General features: G+C 45.8%; 2 protein-coding genes and 1 long non-coding RNA gene across 9 annotated transcripts; 1 reads left to right on the top strand and 2 right to left on the bottom strand.

The window, feature by feature from the left end:
* Nucleotides 1-4238: 4238 nt before the first annotated feature.
* Nucleotides 4239-13892, bottom strand: si:ch211-286b5.4 (afadin- and alpha-actinin-binding protein). 2 transcript variants are annotated; one of them, XM_035406875.1, is made up of 13 exons: nt 13797-13892; nt 13065-13148; nt 11896-12026; nt 10842-10910; nt 10476-10599; nt 9438-9510; nt 8843-8963; nt 8486-8636; nt 8266-8375; nt 7874-8035; nt 7313-7418; nt 4800-4956; nt 4239-4381 (listed from the first exon to the last, which is right to left on the bottom strand). In XM_035406875.1, exons 2-13 carry the CDS (start codon nt 13135-13137, stop codon nt 4288-4290), a joined length of 1371 nt encoding a protein of 456 aa, XP_035262766.1. In that variant the 5' UTR covers nt 13138-13148; nt 13797-13892; the 3' UTR covers nt 4239-4287. The 2 variants fall into 2 exon arrangements, with proteins under 2 accessions (XP_035262766.1, XP_035262767.1); XM_035406876.1 differs by having other exon boundaries at nt 13065-13139; nt 13797-13880.
* LOC118221637 (protein YIPF2-like) lies at nt 13850-20824 on the top strand. 6 transcript variants are annotated; one of them, XM_035406880.1, is made up of 10 exons: nt 15538-15903; nt 16046-16167; nt 16313-16361; nt 17147-17295; nt 17824-17904; nt 18447-18534; nt 18713-18829; nt 19375-19541; nt 19685-19867; nt 20365-20824. In XM_035406880.1, the coding sequence occupies exons 3-10, from the start codon at nt 16331-16333 to the stop codon at nt 20470-20472; spliced, it is 924 nt and encodes a 307-aa protein (XP_035262771.1). In that variant the 5' UTR covers nt 15538-15903; nt 16046-16167; nt 16313-16330; the 3' UTR covers nt 20473-20824. The 6 variants fall into 6 exon arrangements, with proteins under 6 accessions (XP_035262774.1, XP_035262772.1, XP_035262773.1 ...); XM_035406883.1 differs by lacking the exons at nt 15538-15903; nt 16046-16167 and adding an exon at nt 13850-13897; XM_035406881.1 differs by lacking the exons at nt 15538-15903; nt 16046-16167 and adding an exon at nt 14686-14860.
* On the bottom strand, nt 19797-20401 carry LOC118221638. The gene is made up of 3 exons (XR_004764158.1): nt 20326-20401; nt 19972-20178; nt 19797-19876 (listed from the first exon to the last, which is right to left on the bottom strand). It is a non-coding gene; the product is annotated as an uncharacterized LOC118221638 (long non-coding RNA).
* Nucleotides 20825-21232: the final 408 nt, after the last annotated feature.

Genomic DNA, 21232 nt, shown 5'->3' on the forward strand with positions numbered 1-21232 from the left:
TATGACCACTCACCTATCTACTGCTTAGATTGTAATGGCTGTATCAGTAAGCTTTTACTCTGTGTAATATGCATACTGTATAATGTGTTAGATTAAATAACACGTTAAAAAATAGCGTGTAAAATAAGGTCACTTTTGTGCCATGTATCTTAGAAAATGTCAACCATGGTGATGATAATTTTCTCTTTCGTGTCAGGTTTAGCATCTTCATTCCACTTTGAATATGAAAGTATTTTAAATTCATTTTTAAGTTGATTGATATATACAAATATATAATGTCAAATTCTATTATAATGATTTCTGAGTCTTTAAAGCAAGTAACAACAACAACAACAACAACAATAATAATAATAATAATTATTATTATTTTTTTAATGATAAGTTAGTATTCTAATCACACATTTGTCTGAGTGTAATTGATAGCAGAGTATTTTACCGCAAGGGAACATGTGCTGAGCTAACAGGGTAAATAAAACAGATGTTAAAACAGGCAGCAAAGCACAAGATAATAAAAAAAAACCTGTAAAATCCGAAAAACAGCAATTAAATACAACCAATAAAATAGATATTAAAGACGTCAAATAACAAATTATGATTTATAAATGTTTTTGTTATTTATTAGATGTCATAGTGCTGAGCTAAAACAAAAACTTGCCCCCTCATCTGCCTCTTTTGGATAAGGGCCCCTGGCTTTAGCCTCACATGCAGTTTCGACTGCAAGCCACGATCAAAAAATCAGCTGAATCCTTTTTACACTTTCCATCATTTAGAATTCTGCTTCATGAAATCAGGAGGAGAATGATTTAAAACTGGAAGTTTAAATATATGAGGCAAAAATGAATGCCGATATGCCACATAAGACTGTCCAGCAGTCTCGCCACCCCAGAACACCCATCTGCTGTCCATATCGAATTATTCCTTGATAGAATAGGAGAGCATATCGCCAATCAAGTGCAGAATTTGTTTGGTAGCAGGCCTGTACCTTCAAGCGAGAGGTAAATGTTCTCCATTCTAAGCATTAAAAAGCAGCTGTTGAAATTTTAGATCAGGGCGCTCTTGTTTTTGTCGCTAAAACGGCTTCTTTACACTCATCTCTGATCTCCCGCTCTCTCTCTTTCACCACTCTAATCCTTCTATTCAGTCTGTTGCTATTGATCAGTCTGTGATTCTGTGTCAGAGGTCAAGGGTCAGAGGTCAGAATATAGAGTCATACGCGAGGGGTGACCGGCACAAGGACTGTTCCAACTGCCAGCGGTGAGTTCTGCAGTCCTCTATTGAGCGCACTGATCAAACTGACTGATGACGGGGCCAACAGGAGGCGAGGGGGGAGGGGGTGAGAGCGACAGAGCGGAAGAGAGATGGAGAGATTTCTCTCTCTCTCTGCTCTGTACCTGGGAAAACAGCATCTGAGTCTCCTTTTTACTGTTAGCAAAAATGAATTTAAAAGGCTAATGTACTGGCATTTATGTGTATGTATCACGTGTGCATTTTGTGCCTTCATTAATTTTATAAAGGCTAAAGTGACTTCTGTCATTGCATGATGTTAAATACTGTACAGATTCCTAATGTGTAAATCTACAGATTTTATGAATCAGGTTCATATGCATTAATTACATTGCCAATTAGAATTAGAACATGTAGCAATTATATTAACTGATGAACAGCGCTGCAACATATTAATATGAAAAAACACTGAGTCCGCACACCATAGCTAATGAAAAATGCTTCCATTTAATAATGAGAACATCGACGTTTCGAAACGTCAATATATTGATTGTTTAATGGGAACATTTTTCATTAGCCACAATGTGTGGACTCTGTTTTTTTCCCTATTGATTTGGATTCGCCCTGTACCTGCAACCATACGATATATTGGATGCGTGTATTCTAATTTACACTCACTGGCCACTTTATTAGGTACACCCATCTAGTACTGGTTAAGCACCCCCTTTGCCCTCCAGGACAGCCTGAATTCTTCATGGGATGGATTCAACAAGGTGCTGGAAACATTCCTCAAGGATTTTGGTCCATAGCATCACAGACTTTGATAGCATTGCAGAAATTTTTCGGGCACACGTTCATGCTGCGAACCTCCCTTTCCAACTCATCCCAAAGATGTTCTATTGGACTGAGATCTAGGGAATCTGCTGGCCATTGAAGCAAACTGAAGTGACGGTCATGTTTGTGGAGACAGCTTGAGATGATGTGTGCTTGGTGGCATTATCCTGCTGGAAGTATACAAGTGCAGACTGGCCATAAAGAGATACACATGGCCAGCAACAATATTTAGGTATGCAATGCCATTTTATTTTGAAGTGTCCCTGAGCAAGACACCTAACCCCTAATTGCTCCCAACGAGCTGATTGGTACCTTGCATGGCAGCCTTTCACTGTTGGTGTGTGTGTGTGTGTGTGTGTGAATGGGTGAATGAGAGGCATTAATTGTAAAGCGCTTTGGATAAAAGGGCTATATAAATGCAGTCCATTATATAAATGCAGTCCATTATTTAATGCTCAGTTGGTATTGTGTGTGCCAAGAAAACATTCCCCACATCATTACACCACCACCACTAGCCTGCATCATTGTCACAAGGCAGTATGAATCCATGGATTTATGCTGTTTATGCCCAATTCTGACCCTTCCTTCTGCATGTTGCCGCAGAAATTGAGAGTCCTCAGTCCGGGTGAAGTTTTTCCTTCTTCAGTCGTTCGGGTTTGGCGATCACATTCCCACTATAGCCTCATCTTCCTCTTCTTAGCTGACAGGAGCAGCATGGTCTTCTGCTGCTGTAGCCCGTCCACTTCGAGGTTCGATGTGTTGTACGTTCAGAGTTGCCCCCCTGCACACCACAACATTCGTGGCCTGTCTGATAGCTTGAAGAAGTCTGCCCCGTTCTCCTCTGACCTCTCAATAAGGTGTTTTTGGCCAAGGAACCGCCACTCCCTGATTGTTCTTCAGCTCTCAATGATTTAACTCGCCTAACCATTTGGTTTCACGTTTCAAAAAAAGTCATGAGTTACAGTTGCAGACTGCACATACTGTATGTGTATATGCTTGAGAAAAATGTCACCCACCCCCCCCACCCCATTGTCTGATACAGGAGTCAACCAGCAGTGGTACACACAGCTCTTTAGAAAATTAAACACGAATAACTGGTCTGAGCAAAACCCTGCAACGCAACGGAACGGAGGTGAGGTGTGCGCCCCTGATTTAAAGTATTCCAGTGTGGGGTGGTGTCCCCATTTCATAAAAGCACGAAAACAGCAGAAAAATAGGACTCACAGGAGACCGGCAGATAAATGTGTTTGTGTTTCTCAGAATGAAAGCTGTCAACAGTGTAAGTATGGGGGCAGGGGCTAGGGCTTGGGCGTGGGGGGGGAGGGGGTCTGTAGGAAGGAAGAGAGTGAATGAGCAACAGATCGAGAGCTGGAAACATGTCGTTGGTAACGTGTACCACACTTTCCAACCCTCTGCCCTACACAGTATCGGAAGTCTTGAGGCTCTGGGTTTTGGGGTGGGGTGGGGGGGTGGGGGGAAATAGACGCAAATAGGTGGAGAAGTAGCGGAGCAGGACCCAACGCTAACCACACGGACACACCTGATCCGGTAGAAGCCTCCTCACACTCAATGGCAACCGCACGCTTCTAACTCTGAACACTCACCTCAGGAAAAAGAAGAAAGAAAAAAAAAAAAGGCACAGGAACGTTTAACGGTTTTCAAGTGCATTTGCTGATAACGGTTTATATGCCACAGTTTAACCTCCATTCCCGTCAGAGACAATCGGCGAAGATGATACTCGTCTATATACGTTTCTTAAACAGGCCTACACAGCACAAGCCACAAATGTGCAGCAGCAGTTCTGTCTGTAAGAGCCAAAGTAACCCACTTACAGTATCTGCAATAGAAGCTAGGCTAAAACGATTCCCTCCTGCTCCCACATATTCACATTCGGTATCCAATAGCATCCTTTTACAGGGACTTCAGCCGTTTTCAGGCCATTTCATTCTTTAAGACTTGTGTAGCATTAAGTCTTAAAGAATCGAGGACACAAAGCCTGACAGGTAAACACTGTGGCTATTGTTAGCTCAAAGAAACATTGCCCACGCCCGCGGAAATATGTTTTAAGTCCTGTGATCATGTTGTTGCCATGGAAAGTAAGAAACTGTGTCTGGGTGTGAGGGGTTTACTTTTTATTTCTTTATTCCACAAAAATATATAAAATCTTTAAAATATAACTATGTAAAAAGAAGAAAAAAAACAGAACACACATTGCAGGTGCAAGGTGGCCTAAAACGACCAGTCCAAGACCGTCAGCGGGTTTAGGATTCCGTCAGGCCTGGCCTCCCAGCCGCCCCCCCTAGACGGGCTTTCCATCGAACTCCTGCGGGAAAAGGACAGAAAGCGAAGAGGGAGGAGTAAAAGAGAGGGCGGAAAAGGAGGCAGAGAGAGAGAGAGTGAGATAGAAAAAACAAATGTCATCTGATGCACTCGCCAGCCTCGAGCAGCAGCGTGACTCGCTCACGCCCAGCTCTGCTGTTTTCGGTACGGCTGTGAAGAGCAGCCTGGCATTCTACGGGGAACGGTAATCCCCACCCCCCCCTGAACCCCCCCCCCCACCCCGCCCCCGTCTATGGCTTTGTGTACGTCGTTGCGTTGCCTGAACTACATCTTTCTTTTTTTGCGCAGCATAAGTGCACAAGTGCCATCCTGGCAGATCTCCGGCCCGTATATTCCCTCCCTCCTTCCTGAGCGGCTCAGCCGGCAGATCGACGACGACGGGGAACTAAAAAGGGACAGACCTGCGGCGAAAGGGGATTCTCAGCGCGGAGTAGAGCTCGGGGGTGCTGGGGGTCCGCACCCCGCCTTGTCCAGCCCAATGCGCGATGCCCGACTCCAGGGATGAGGGCGAGTCCGGCCGACAGCTGGAGTAGGTCATGTGATCGGAACCCGAGATGTCTGCGTGAGAGACGTGCACACTCTTACTGAGCGCGTTCAAACGAAGACCACTGATCTGATGACATAACACATCAGAGCAAATGTTGAATGGACATTTACAGCTACAGTAACCTACAGTTCAATTTAATACATTCAGTGAGTTAGGGGTGCAACACAATTGCCCCTGACAAGCTGTACTACGAAATCTTTTTCCACCAGGTGTGTTGGATGACCTATGACAAGGCCAAGCTTTCAGCTGATGGAAGCACCACAGACGTAGTTTCTTCTTTTTAAGGCTGCAGCATTTACTAGCATTTACTAACGCTAAATTAAAAGGAGGTGATCAGTGACCTTATTTGGGAACGGTCTTAAAAACAGATCATTGCAGAAAGTCACAGGACAGTGAATGAGGAGCCTGCTCTCACTCAAACTCATTTTAGGGAGAGGCTTTCAGGCTTTGGGGGGAAAAAGAAAAAAAAACAAGAGTCACCAAACTCACGGCACCTTTGATTTTCTATGCAAGCCATAAATAACGTTTTACCAACAAAATCAAGCCCCGAGTGATCTGTGCAAAAATAAAAATGTTCAACCTTGATTTTTTCAAATCAAAACTGTAAAATCAAACCCCCCGTCTTTCACAGCAATAGTTTTTTATTATTAAATATGCTTTAATAATCCTCAGGGAGAAGCCCATAAATATGATGCACAGAAGTTGTAACTTATAAAAGCAGGACCTGATGTAGCAGAGGAGGAAGACTTGCTTCACACGCATTTTCTGCATGGGCTGCATTCAGATACTTTAAAAACACTCTTTCTTGTGCCTTTGTCTCTGTGACCAAGAAGGACCCAGCAGCCTGTCGTGACAGGGAACACTCAAATTGTTTAATAAACAAGGGAAAGAAACAAGATCTACCCCACGTCAGCAAAGGACAATGACTCAAGCTAAACTATAAGCTACCTACAACCCACAATACTTGGCTCTTCACAAATAATGGAATGGGTGACAAAAAAGTGGTGCATTGGTAGTGAACAAAGGAATGTAAGAAGATCATTAACATTTTGTAAATTAATTGTAATGACCACTATAGATCAAAGAACCATACAATATAGACTTAAGTATGGACTACAAAAGTAAATGAACAAAAGTACAGAAGCCTAATGCTATCAATTGAATCGATTTAAAAAAGATGATTTGCTATACCAGCTCCAGCTCTATGAACGTATGGGGCTGTCCTCATGGACAGGGAGCAGATCAGGATGCAGAGCTGAAGAGTCTTAATGCTTTACAGCAGTGACTTCCAAACCCTCTCCTCAGTCACCCCCCAGCCAGATACAGGTATGCGAGGTGTGTGATCCAGGTATTTCAGGGTGTTCCGTCACACGCACACCTGATACAACTAATCAAGGGCTTCAACAGTTGCATCAGAGCCCTGTTTCACAAAACAGGATTACCATGTTAAGCTGGATGACTGCACTGAGCAGAACCCTGAACCCTGAATCTGGAACATGGACTGAAGTAAAAAAAATTAAAATTAAAAAAGAGCCGTTTCCGGGTTTCACTCGGTGGGGTTACGGAGCTAACATAGTAATCTCACTTTGCGATACAAGGCACAGGTGGGCTTGACGTAGAGCACATCAAATGCCTGGATCTGGCTGGGGATGCCCGAGGAAATGTTTGGAAACCACTGCTTTACAGGACCAATAACTGACAAAGGCACCGAGGAAGAGATCCTGACATCACATGCAAGACACTGGGGCGGAGGTTCATTCAAAGCTTGGGGGAAGGGGGGGTGGGGGGGTAACCTTTCTTAAAAAGCAAAATGAAACTGAGCAGCACAATGACACGAGGGGGGACATTTCAAGGCAATGCGATTAAAAAAGGTTTAACAACTGTCTCTAGCTCAGCATACCCCTTTCAGGCAAAAATGCAGCTTAAGTCCCAAACAAGCTCTAAAATGTAACTAAATTTAAGAGTTCAGGACAACACGCATTACCAAATGTGTGTACATTATCCACTGATGAAAAAGCCTCTGAAATGCATCAGCTTTGACTCTTAAATTAGCTACAGTTTCTGTCCTGAACGTGGTTTTATTTAGCACAGTTATACTTGGGAATGCACCTTTTATTGCACGACAAGACATGTTGTTCCCGTGAGAAGCTATAAATATTAGAGCTTCATTAGTTCTTGAACTTGTAGTTTATTTTTTTTATATAAACATACACACACACAAACACACACACACACTCATGTGATTGCACCCACACACAAACCACAAACAGTCACACATGCCAGAATGTATGCGTGGGAGGTACTGGCAGTGGTGACCCCCCACTGTGTGCGTGTGTGTGTGTGTGTGCGCGCGCGACGGTGACTCACTCAGTGCGCTGCTGTCTCTTCTGCTGCGTGACGATGGTAAAAGAGGGGAGTGACACAGGAACTGCTGTCGCAGGAGCGAGGCCTTCTGCTGCTCAAACTGACGGCGCTACACACACACACGCACACACACACACACACACACACACACACACACACTGGGGTTTCACTAATAGAAACAATCCATTCAAAAAGATAAACGCCTGCTAGGTGCACAAACGCATAAGGCAGGGATCATCAACTCTGGCCCTCGAATCCAAATCCAGCCCTGGTTTTCTTTTCTCCCGGGTAATTAGTGCTACTGATTGGCCAGACTGTCTTCACACCCGACTCCCAGGCAAAGGGAGGGTGGAAAACCAGCAGTTCTCGGCCCTTGAGGACCACAAGTTGCTGATCCCTGGCACAAGGTGAGATGAACAGCAAGACGACAGGAAACAGCACCAGTGTGGCTCCGGACATAAAGCAGACTCGAGTCTCACACTTCCCGGCAAACGGCCTCTCTCTCACAGAGCGGCTGCACCTCGTGGCCCAGTCCTCCTCACCTCGTGGCCCAGTCCTCCTCACCTCGTGGCCCAGTCTGATGGCAGCCTCCGTGAACGCCTGCCTCTCCCTCTGGAAGCTCCGCCTTTGGCTCTCAAACTCCACCCTCTTGGCCTGAAGCCTCTCCCACTCTTCTAAATAGTAGGAATCGGCAAGGGAATGTGGAAGAGGGGCACCGACATTGTCCTAGTAACAAAAGGGGGAGAAAGGGAGTGGGGGGGGGGGGGGGCGGGGGGGGGGGGGGGGGGGGTATGGGGAGACGACACATAATAGTAACATACTCAGTGTCAACTGCCACACAATGAGATAATGATACAGTATATCAGGTACAGTGGCAGGTGTACACTGTGTGATGGAGTGGAACTGTGCCAAGGGATGGCTGTACTACTGAGCCATGCAGCAGACAGCAACTCCACCTGTAGAAGCTGCTGCTGCAGCCTGACCAGCTGCTTGCTTTTCTCCAGGTCTGTCTCCAGCTGAGCCAGTAGCTTCTCTTGGTCCGTTCCCAAGGTGACTGAGGAAAAGCCTTTACCCAATGGACACAGACGAAAAGAGCAAGTCAGGCCTCAGTATCAGTATGCACTATAGCCATTGGTTCTCTCTCAAAGATGTCCAGGGCAGGCTGTGTGCGCTTACCTTCAGAGATGAACTCCGCAAGTCTCTTCTGCACCTTGTTCCACCCTTGCACAATGCCCCCTGTCACATGATCACCCAACGCTTCCTCCGATTGGATGAGCCTCTTGCAGTCAGGCCCTTGACTCCCAGCCACCATACAGTCTTGCAGAGTCTGAAGTAATCAGTGGATCACAGCAGGTTATAGTACTCATTACTGGTTAATGGACTAGTTGAATTTCCAATACTTATATGTAATAGTAATTCTATGATCAATGACAAACTGTTAAGCAAACTGGACTTGTGGGCTGTTTAAACTGAGCCCTTTAAAGCCATAGCATCCTCCATTTTGTTTAAATGAAGTCTCCGGCGGGTTCTCACCCTCTCCATGTCCGCCCGCAGCGAGCAGAGCAGAGTGGTGAGGCACTGCCTCAGCTGCATTGCCTCCCTCAGCTCCACCTCCCGCCTCTCCAGCATCAACTTCAACACCTCCTCCTCCCTCCTACAGGGGGCGACAGAGAGCACGCTGCAGTGCGCATGCCGGAGGAGGATCGACAGACAGACTGACTGACAGACAGACAGACTGACAGACCGGCTGACTGACTACAGGCATCAGTTAAAACCAGGTGGCAAGCAGATCTGCCGATCTTTAGCTCGTCTGTTCAGGCTGACAGTGGAGATGGACTGAGAGGCCAAAACACCCACATATCATGGAGATAAATGGATCTGCAGTTTCAGAGCCAAACAAATGGCCATAAACAGTTTGAAGGCTCTCTCACACACTCACTCTCTCTCTCACACACACACACACACTGAGATACATCAGGCCTGACAAGAGTCATTTATCCCGAACTCCAATTACAAACTGCACTAGTTCAATAATCCATATGGCAGCGAGCACAAAACCGTGTCGGTTTGAAGAGTGTGCCCGTGGCTCAGTCTCTGCAGCCCTGAATGCCCTGAAATGATGTCATACCTTCCGTTTGCTCTCATTCTGGAGGGGGTGTCCTTCCCAGGTGTCCTTGGCAGGGCGTTCAAAATGTCAATCGCTGCAGGTGACACAGGGTCAGGGGCGGAGACTAAAATGACTTTTAAATTTTTTTATTTTTAAGAAGTATTATACTTTCTGGGTTATTAAGTGCCGTGGGACAACCAGGCTGCAAATTTGGATAGTCCAGGGGTGAACAACACGGGGCCGATCCATTTCAGGATTTTGTGCCAACTTCTGCTCTTAATTATTTAGTCATATCTTCATCTGAAATTTGTATAAGCACCAGCTATAGCCAAATACTGCAGATGTATCCTAAAGATTTGACTGTACTATAGAACCAGCGTTGTGTATAGCTGTTGCTTGCGATTTCCATTCTAGAATGATGGACATAAGAAGATACACACTCCAGTTTATAGATTGGTGGCTCGTCTGCTCCTTTGTAGAGCAAGGCTCTGCAGCCCCAGTCCCAGAGAAACAGGTTCTGCTGCTGCGCTTGGCAACTCAGAACTCAGTAGCTCAAGCAAAGTAATTGATTACGGTCAACTTACTTCACCTGGTTTCTTGGGTCAGCATTGATTGCTGATTTTGAAGTAAAAGCAGTAAAAAAAAAAAACCTGAATGAGCCCTGAGACTGTAAAATAGTCAGCATTTAAAAGGGAGGCGCATTCAATTGAATTTCGGTTCCCCAATGTGTACACAGAGCTGGTGTCTGCCAATCAAATGGATTTTGACAGACACCAGTGTTAAGAAAAGGCAAGCAATTGTGCGGTTTATTTATAACTGAATGGCTGGCACTTTGCTAGCATATTTTTGTGCCGGGTGCTGCAACCAGGGTTCCCTCGAAAATCTCTGACTCGCCAGGGAAAATAATAAAATAGAATAGAATTTTTTAAAAATTAAACAACCCTGTCCCTCTTCCCTTCAAAATGTCTGAGCACTTCTGTAATATTCCCCCCCCCTTTCCTTTGTGAATGAGTGACTTTGGCTCTGTGTCTCCCCCTGCTGGTCAGAGCAGTGTCTCACAGGATCTCCGGCCCCGGTGTCCATCCGCCAGCTGTCCCAGTCTCTCCTTCAGCCGCACGGCCTGCTGCTCCCGGCGCCGCAGGTCCACCGCCTGCTGCGTGCTGCGGGACTGCAGCCGCATGCACTGGGGGTGGGAGACAGCGTTTATCAAAGGGGGTAACATCTCCTCACACATCTCTGAATCTGTCTAAAATCTTCACCCCTGCCTTCCCACTAACCGCAATACTACCCTCATTACACCTCACATATATCCACTCCACATCACACATAATTCCCACCCACACCAAAATCTCTCTCTCATACACCGTGCGCGCACGCACGTGCACACACACGCACGCACGCACACACACACGCACGCACACACACCTTCTCGCGCTCGTGTCTCAGTGTGTCCTGCAGTCTGCCGATGTGCCGCTCGCTCTCAGCCAGCTGCTCCTGGGAGAGGAGACATGCACCTCAGGTTTACCGCGCAGGTACATCAGACCGAGCCTCTCACACACACCGACCGGTCCCTGTACTCCACCTGCAGCACACGGGACCGGAGGAGATTACCCCTTGTGTCATGTGATGCGCCTGTGGTGTGAGTATGCATGCATTGTAGATAGCATGAGCTTATCAGATGACCCTATAATGATGTTGCTCATTCATTACATTATGAGCATTAAGCTAAACACTAATCCAGAGCGACTAATAACTTTTTTTTTGGCATTTTACATTTCAGGTCCAGCGCCTGGCTCAAAGGTACAACCGCAGTTTCCTGCCTGGGAATCAAACCGACAACCTTTAGGTTTCAAGCCCAGAGCCTAGAGACTAAAATGTCCAAAAATATCTGCATGAGAAGGCAGCAAGGGGTAACCACATATACCAAAAGGACCCGTACGTTAAGATGGGTCCCCCGATTGAATCAGCTCTCAGACGTTTCTTCGCCCACCTAGGGAGTTTTGCCTTGCCACTGTCACACAAGGCTTGCTTTCGTGGGGGTTTTCCAAGAGAGTACGCTGTGAAGTGCATTACGACAAATGTTTTGCAAAACAAGCTCTAAATAAAATTAATTTGATTTTGACTTGAAGGAGAAGTCTTGGAATGCCACCGCACCCAACTACATGGATTCCAATTAAAACATAAACAACAAAGAGAGCAAAACCATCAAAGGACACAGTCAGCCTCCTGCTCCCTTTTTTGTGGTCTCTCTTCTCAAAAAGAGAATTCCTTACCAACGCCAAACACACCAGCCTAAATACAATCAACATTTGTCCAATTGAAATATGCATTTTGTTTGATACATAATTTGGTTCTGAGTCCTAGCAAGCACTGAAACCATCCTGCCAAACCGAGTTTGTGAAGAATAAGTGTAACACTTGCATCTGCCTATCGTCTGAATACAGGCCACTGCATTTACGGTTCATTCAGCATACGGTACCCTCAGCGAACTGCCCCTCCCCCGCTCCCTCCCCCTCGGCTCCTTCCTGCCCGTCCAGCTGGTGGCGCTGCAGGAGACGTCGCTGTGGGCGGGGCTGGGCTGCGGGGTCACGGTGAAGGTGCGTTGGGCCTCTGTTTGGAGGGGGGGGGGGTGGTGGGTTAGTGCGGGAATGGAAATTTGTCACTGTGCACAATTTCCTTATGTTCCCCTTGGGACATATAAAAGTTCTATTCATCAAGTTTCATCAAGGAGTGAGGATGAAGAGACTCACGAAAACTTGAGAAAAGAAAAACATGTATTTAAATAGCATTTTGGTCCCTTACAAATGAAGATTTGTAAGATTTGCACTTAAAAAAATAAATAAGCGCAACATTTCTTTCAGAAATCCCCAAAACACTATTTAAATACTTAACAGATTGCATGTGTGTCCCTTGAACTTTTGTTTCAACTACCGTTTCTCCTCTGCAACTGTGACGGAGACATTTCATGTCCGCGAAGGTTTTCCTATATATCAAGACAAGAGTTACCAGCGCACAATTCTGATCCTCGACACCACTGCCCAGCACATTTCACAGGTCACTACAGATGCAGATCTAAAGATCGCCTGCTACGCCAGTATGGGGATGCAGTGGATGCGTTCGATTCAAACGGACAGGTCTGAAACTATCAAGCGCCTAAACGTAGAAACTATCAGGTGCCATCCCGCCTAAGCGTGGACGAGCGATGTGCTCTGCCCATCAGTTTCCTTTTCCTGTGAGACTCGGCAGTCAGCGGCCACACACGTGCACGCACTCACACGCACGCACACACACACACACACACACACACACACACACACACGCTTATCTCACGAGTCCAGGCTTCCTCAACCCTGCTCACCAAAAGAAGCTACGAGGGTCGCTCACCATGTGGACCAGAGGTGTCAAACCGACTTCCCCGGGGGCCGCAGTGTCTGCAGGGTTTTCGCGGTTTCCTTTCAACCATCCGCCAAATAAAGGCCTTGAGAACAAGGTGTGTGGATTCCTGAGCCAAATCAAGGACTTAAATGAACCACTGGTGCCACATTGAAAACCGGTAGACGCTGCGGCCCTCCAGGCCCGGGGTTTGACACCTGTGGTGCGGGCTGAAGCGTGCACTGCGTTTTTTAGTGTGGACACGGCAGCCATTACCTGGACACACCAGAAACCTCCCCCTGGTCAGCGGCTGCCTCTGTCGCACCCTGGGCCTCTGCAGGTGGGCCATCCCTGTTCAGACTGGAACACGATTACAAAACCTTCCAGACGGTTTCCAATAAGAAATCATCTAGTATTAGTTTATTATTGGAACTGAAACAAGCATGCGGAGACTCCAAGACCAGGTTTGAAAACCCTGGTCTGCAGCAAGGGGTCAACATAGGATGTACTCCTCTCTGGGAAAACGTGTATCCAAGGCTCTCTTAGCACAGCCATTTTGAAATGACCAGGGGCCTGTGTCACAAAGCAGGATTACTGCACCAAGTAAAACCTGGAACCCGGACTGAAGTAATCAGAGCTGTTCCGGGTTTTACTCTGGGCACTTAGCCAGCTCAGTAATCCTGCTTCGTGACACAGGCCTGAGGTGACCAATCAAATCTGATTATTTATTTATTTATTTATTTATTTTTGCAGCCAGGAAGCATCCCCCCCCCCAATATTATATGACATCCATTCATATTTCTGCTCAATGCGCTCATACACACTTCAGGCACAAAATCCATGCAACAACTAATATGCAATAAATGACAACGTCAAAAAGAGTGAACTAGACAAAGAATAAACCACTACCAAAAGCCTAAAAATGCCAACATTAAAAGATAAAGCCGTCGACAAGGAAATTTACAGCAAAGATCAAAGTAAAGATTAAAAAAGGACACCAGATATTACCTGAATATATCTTGTGTATGTTTTTGCAGGTAATGTGAACCACACCTCACAAAGCTACGAAGGACAGTCCTGCACAGATTACAGGGTTCTTCCTGGGAAGGGTGAGTGCATGCACTAAACCCAGGTGTAAAAATTTAAATTAATTGCTTCATTGGCAACTGAGTGATTTCAACCAATTTTAGCATTTATGTGGAGAGAAAATCGTTTGAATTGTTTCGAGTCTCCCCACAGTAAGGTAACACAGTAAGGCAATGTTTGAACCCAGAGAGAACTTCCTCACCAGGAATGTCTTTGAAAACCTTCATGAAAAGCTTCATGAGAACCTTACTGGTGAAATTTGTAAGGATTATCTGAGATAACTATGTACTGCCAGGAGGAGCATTAGAAGTGTATAGTCTTATTTGGTAAAGGCCAGTGTCGGCGCAAGTTTTAGCCCGGGACTACAACATCTGATTCTACTTGACTGAATACCATGATTAGTTAATTAATCAGATGTCATAGTGCGGGGCTAAAACAAAGACCTGCACACACACTGGCCTTTTTGAGTACGATTAGACACCCCGTCTATATTAAATCAAAATTTTTTCCTTCACTTCGATTCACAATTAATTGCAAGTGTTATGTTTTATCTGTGAGACAATTTTGGCAATTGCTGAACTTCTCACAATGTGTTTGTAAATGGATTAAAACCTGAATTTAATTCTGTGATAAAGTCAAAGAAACATGTAGACTGAATCCTGGCCACTGTCTGTTAGCCACTTGCCTCTTGCTTTCCAAACCAATCATGTGCCAGTTGATTAAGAACCTTTTGAATTTGAATGAGAAACACCTGCTATGTGCTCAGTGAACTAAGTGATTGCTTTTGACTGCTCAGCTTCTGTTCATATCGTATGCCAGTAGAATGTTCAACAGGCAGAATGTTCTGTTACATTTTGAACATTCTATTTAACAAAGGAGTTCACTCGCATTGGTTTGTTGTATTTTGCAACCCTATTTCAATGCTTTTTGGACGTGTCATAGGGCCTGGAACATTAGCTATAAGGTTGGTGGTGGTTTAACTTAAGGTGAGTTAGTGGCCTGTTCAGCATGTTGTCCTGCCTCTTGCCCAATGCACACTGGGAGAGGCTCCAGCACCCCCCATGACCCCGTCGAGGATAAGCGGGTATAGACAATGGATGGATGGACAGTATCACACGTGCCAAAATACTGTAAAACACTGTGCCATTCACCAGTGTAGTTGCCACGACCTGGTCCTGGGCACAGAAAGGGAACAGTTGGCATGCTAAGTCAGTGGTACCCACCTCCCAAACTGGCATAGGGGGTCACCTCCACCTCCATTCACCGAAGCCAGGGTCTCCTGCACCCCGGTGATTGGTTGCCTGTTTCCACTGACCAGAAAAGAAAGCCATGTTAAAAATGTTAGACGGTCAGGTATTTGTGGAGATGTTCGGGTATGCCTGGTGTTTCCAGGCATACCCAGGGGCGACATAGCTATATGGGGCGACATAGCTCAGGAGGTAAGACCGATTGTCTGGCAGTCGGAGGGTTGCCGGTTCAAACCCCGCCCTGGGCATGTCGAAGTGTCCTTGAGCAAGACACCTAACCCCTAACTGCTCTGGCGAATGAGAGGCATCAATTGTAAAGCGCTTTGGATAAAAGCGCTATATAAATGCAGTCCATTTACCATTCCTCGGAAAGAGCAAATAGTTATAGATCCGAATAGTTTTAGTTACTTCGTCGCACGAATGCTGGAAGAAAAACAAAACATTTCCATGGATTAAAGATTATATTCATTTCCTAATATATTTTCAGCAAAGCCCTTTAGGACTTATCAAGATATAAGAATGAGCGAGTGAATTTCCTTAAATGTGATACAGGGAAGTGGTACTAACATGGCAAAGCCTTTCTTATTTTCCAGTATACCTTAGGGCGTTAACAGTTGCAGATCCCGTTATTCGTGTCCGGGATATTTGAATTGTCAGTTTATTATAATTACCTACGCACTGAGGGGAAACCCAGCACACTAATAGGTGTTTGTTCACCTGGCTCTTACTGTGAACCCAGGACTTAGTTCAGCCGCGCGATCAAAACTAATTACACGGGAAAGGTGAGACCGGAATTACGCATCAGGCGTGTATATACGTTTCCCTTGAACAATGGTGAAAATGCTTTCTGAAACCTGAGCCTTATGTTTCGAAAGTGGGCCTTATACGAACACATACAAATTGTGCATTTTACCGCTGCTTTAGTTTCGCTTGCGACCGACTGCTGCTACCACGCGGACGGCATACCAAGCTTCCGCCCCTGACCACCACGGGGTCATATTTTCATGCATTTAAACTAATCGGCTACGAATCTAGAAATAAACTATGTGAGTTGAATGTCGTTCCTAATCATTCATATTAGCGGGTGTGCCTTATTTCAGGTAGCCTAACGCCCAGAGCATATGAAATGGTGTTATTAGGCTATCACCTGTCTTATTATTAGCCTATTCACGGCTGCAATTTTGTCTTTAGGGTGCTGTCTTGTCTGTTATGGCGACCCCAGAAGACCTTGAGTTCGAAGGTGTGTTTAAATTGTGTTTTTATTTTATTTTCAAGAAGTTTATCTCCCAATATCCGCTAGCGTCTGTTTCGATACAAATTATGGAAACGTAGGCTACTTAATACCGATTAGGCCTAAGAACTTTACAAGTCTGTCCCTAAACATTTTAGCAGCTTTACAATACCCAGCATTGCTTTGTGACTTACACGTCACTGTAGAATAATGCTGGTAACTGGGCGTGTCACTAAGGTTGCTGGTTCGATTCCCAGTTAGGACACTGCTGTGTGCCATTTAAACTGGTGCAATGTACATAAACTGAACTGCTTCAGCATATGCCCAGCTGTATATACTGCAGTGCAGTGGTTCCCAACCTCCATCCTGTATGCTGGTTTTTGTTCCAACCAGTTTCAATCTCAAAATTTTAACATGCGATTAATAATTTCTAAATTACGTGCTTTTCATGTTTTGTGAAATTATTTATCCTCTTAAACTGTGTTATGTCATAAATAGCAGAGCAGGATATCATGTTTAAGGAGAATTGTGTTTGGGGTAGTTGGGACTAGAATTACAAACAGTGTAAAGGGAAACTTCCTATTGGATGGACTATTTAGCCCATTGCATCAACTGTCTCCCATTTTCACCTCTGTGCTCTTGTGTTCTTTCACTTCACATCAAATAATTTCATTCCTTCCCTCCTCCCTCTCTCTCTTCATATGCCCTCCCTGCAAACCTTACTATTTTTTCTCCTCTCCCTTTCCCCCACTTTGCTTCTCTTTTCCTCCTGTTCTCTCCTTCCTCTCCTGTAGATTTTCAGGACGTTTCAGACCTGCTGACTGTTTCTCTTGATGCCCCTGACCTCAGCGTTTCCAGTTGTAATACTGGACACACTGAGGAGGGGGGCGTGGCTTTTGCACTGGACCTATCAGAAGACGATGACCAGGAGGAGAAGTCAAAGGTCACATGCTGCTCTTAACAAAATATCTATTTTTACATCTTTTGGTCCATTTTATTTGGACTTCACTGCAGTGTTTACCAGAAAAAAGGTACTGCTACCAGCCAATATTTTATTTCTATAGCTTCTATTTAAAGTGCAAAAGCAGGAAGTATCAAAGGAGATACTACTTTACACCGGGACAGCGAGTGGAGGATGGGCCTCCCCCTATAACCAGGTTCCTAACCAGGGTTCCTTCCAATTGGGGAGTTTTTTCTCACCACTGGGAGTTGTTTTTTTGTTGTTGCTCTTTTTCAGCTACTCTATAAAAGGTCTTTCTGACAGTTTTCTATAAAAAGTGCTTTACAAATAAAACTTGATCGATTTGATTTGAGGGTGATCAGGCTGTGTCAGGTACATAGAGTCACTGGGGATTGAAGGAGGCTGTTTACTTATGGACAGTGAAAGATATGGCCATCTAAAATCTGGAGAGCATCCAGAAAGATTTCCTGTCTTGATTAATGTGCCGTCTGTTGTATGCATCCCAAACAGCTCCTGGGAGAAGAGAATGAACGTGGCAGCATGTGGACCTTTGAGTACTGCCAGTCTTTCTTCAATGTGGATACAGTACAGGTGCAGACACACACACACACACACACGGATACAGTACAGGTGCACACACACACACACGGATACAGTACAGGTACACACACACACACACACACATGGATACAGTACAAGTACACACACACACACGTGGATACAGTACAGGTACACACACACATGTGGATACAGTACAGGTACACACACACACACACACACACACGTGGATACAGTACAGGTACACACACACATGTGGATACAGTACAGGTACACACACACACACACACACATGGATACAGTACAAGTACACACACACACACACGTGGATACAGTACAGGTACACACACACATGTGGATACAGTACAGGTACACACACACACACACACACACGTGGATACAGTACAAGTACACACACACACACACACTCAGGTGGATACAGTACAGGTACACACACACATGTGGATACAGTACAGGTACACACACACACACATATGGATACAGTACAGGTACACACACACACACACGTGCATTTTCCAGGGTTCCTACTGGTGTAACACTGGTTATGTCTGCAGGTCCTGGACCGCATCAGAGGGTCTCTGATACCTCTGCCAGGACGGAACTTTGTCAGACACCATCTCCATAGCAACCCTGATTTGTATGGTAAAGAAAATGTTCAGTGAACGGTCTAAACAATGAAAAAAGACAATTATAGTGATATTTATATGTTATATTGAATTGTTATACAATTAGCTCTAACCATCATTTTGGATATACGCGTCTCTTTACTTCCCAAATACTAAATGTAACCCCCCCCCCCCACCCCAATCTGCTCATTCAGGACCCCTGTGGATTTGTGTGACGCTGGCGTTCTCTCTGTCCATCGGCGGGAACCTCTCCACCTTCCTGACTCTTAAGGGTGACCCCAAGTACCACTACAGGCCGCAGTTCCATACTGGTGAGGCAGAGGGCGCTGCCCTCTCCTGTCGTATATATCGCCGAAGGATGGCTTTTGGGAGATTGAGTTGTTAGGGCGGTACCTTCGGCTCTTTCTAAACTGCGGTTTTACATTATCTATGCTCAAGTCCAAATGTGTCCATCCAGTCCCTATTTAAAGCACCAGCCACCTGTGACGTGTGTGTGTGTGTCTCCAAGTTAATTTGTATGTTCATGTACTGGAGCACAAACCCACTGAATGCCCCTACACCAGCCACTGTAAAGCCAGCAGATCATCAGAAACTTCACAAATCAAAAACATGCTTCATTGCAGACCAAAAAAAAAAAGGTCTGGGCTGATCAATGTTATAAATCAAAGCTAAAATATCAAAGCCCCCCCACCCAAGTAAACTATGCCTTGAATAGTGATAGATTTTCTGTCAGTGTCGTTAAGTGATACACTCTGTCCTGTCACTGGCTGTATCAGTGTGACCTCTGTCCCTCTGTCTGTGTCTGTAATTATCTCTCCATGTCAGTGTCTGTAGCAGTGACCTCTCTCCCTGTCAGTGTCAGTAGCAGCGGTGTCAGTGTTCCTCTATGCGCTGCTGGTGCCTGTGTGTGTGTGGGGGTTCCTGAAATGGCGGCAGGGGATGGAGAGGCACATCCGAGGCTACTCGTACCTGGAGACCGTGTGCGTGTACGGCTACTCGCTGTTCATCTACATCCCCACCTCGGTGAGCCTGTCTGCCACACACACACACACACACACGCGCGCACGCACACACACACACACACAGTCACGGTGGTCCACAGCAGTACTGCAGTAATTTGACATCAGGATGTGAGTAATGTCTGAATGATGACCCCCCACCGCCAGGTGCTCTGGATCATCCCCATCCCATGGCTCCGTTGGGTTTCCATCCTGGTTGCCGTGGCGATATCTGGCTCGGTGCTGGTCATCACCTTCTGGCCTGTCGTTCGTGATGACAGGAAGGTGGCCGTGGCAGTCGCCGTGGCAGCCATCGTCCTGCTGCATGCTCTACTGGCCATTGGCTGTGAGGTTTGGGCCCTAAACACAATTCACCATAGCAACAGCTTAAAGAAAGAAAAAAAAAAACCCTGCTCAACCAATGGGTAGTATCTATCGCCAAGCATAAAGAGCACCTGGGAGCCTTCAGAATCTGGTCCAAATCTGGTCCGTGCCAGTGCTGAACTGGGCGAGGGACGCCAGACCGGCTGTAGCACCGCCAAAAGCAGGTGGTAACCCCTGCCTCAGGGCTCAACAGTGACACCTCTGGTCAAACAGGCTGCTGCAAGTCTGCCAGCCGCACTGTGCTCTAAGCCTTAGCTGCAGGCAGATTAGGTGGCGTACTGCAGGGAGGGAAAGCCCGCCGTCAGCTGACTGCTCACGCAGCCTTGCTAAAGGAACAGGATGCCAAACAGTCAAGGGACAGGTCTGCCTAAGCCGTTTTAATAATTGGTTAGAAAAACAAAAAGACGGTTTGACATTCTTTGTACCTGGAGTTTGTTTCTACTCATCATCTCTGTATCTCTCAGCTCTACTTCTTTCAGACGGCTGTGCCCACAGTGGCTCCCACACCAATGCCCCCTTCCTCCAACAACACAACCCCGCTGACCGTCACCTCCACCACCAAGAGAACCTGACAGACGGACGGAGAGAGGACAGGAGGAACGCACGGAGAGATGGACAGCGCAGCAGAAAGAATGAGTTTTTAGAAGTCGGACTAAAATTGCTTCTGCCAACGAGCTTTTTTTTATTCTGGTCAACGCTCGAAAGCGCAGAAAAAAAAAAACTCGAAGGAATAAATGTTCGCTGTTGTGCATTCCTGATGAACGCGCAGTCTACAGAAGCCTCGGTCTCGGCAGGATTACCTGGACCTGCTCCATTACTGGGTCTTGGTGGCATCCATCTTGTTTGCCATTGGTGGTTTGTTTTCCTATTACCACCGTATAACATGTTAGATGTATATTAAATATAAAAGTCGGGACGATGGGACACTTGTGGCCACTGTTTGTCCTTTGGTGCGACGTGGGCTTGGGTGTGTGGTTTTTTGCAAAATTTGTTTTCCGCCTTGAAGTCTGAGGATGAGCTCTAAGAAGCACTGAAGTCATATAGTCAGCCCAATGCCAAATATCTGGGAAAATTCAGTGAGAACAGGAAGAACACTTCCATTAGCCCGAAAGGCTCCCAGTTTCAGGTTGGAAATTTTTTTTCCAAGGTCTACTTTGAATCTGCAAATCTTTTTGGAAGGTTTTACGACTACTAAAAAAAAAAACGGTTTGCTTTAAGCAGCAGATGAGTCTCGGGATGTGGTTCTTCTCTTCCATACATATCAGGGGAGCCGCTTGGGTTGAGGCCAAAAGTGAATACTGGGTATGCACCGTTCAGAAACCTCAACCAACC

This window comes from Anguilla anguilla, chromosome 2, assembly GCF_013347855.1.
Source record: "Anguilla anguilla isolate fAngAng1 chromosome 2, fAngAng1.pri, whole genome shotgun sequence".
Lineage (NCBI taxonomy): Eukaryota > Metazoa > Chordata > Actinopteri > Anguilliformes > Anguillidae > Anguilla > Anguilla anguilla.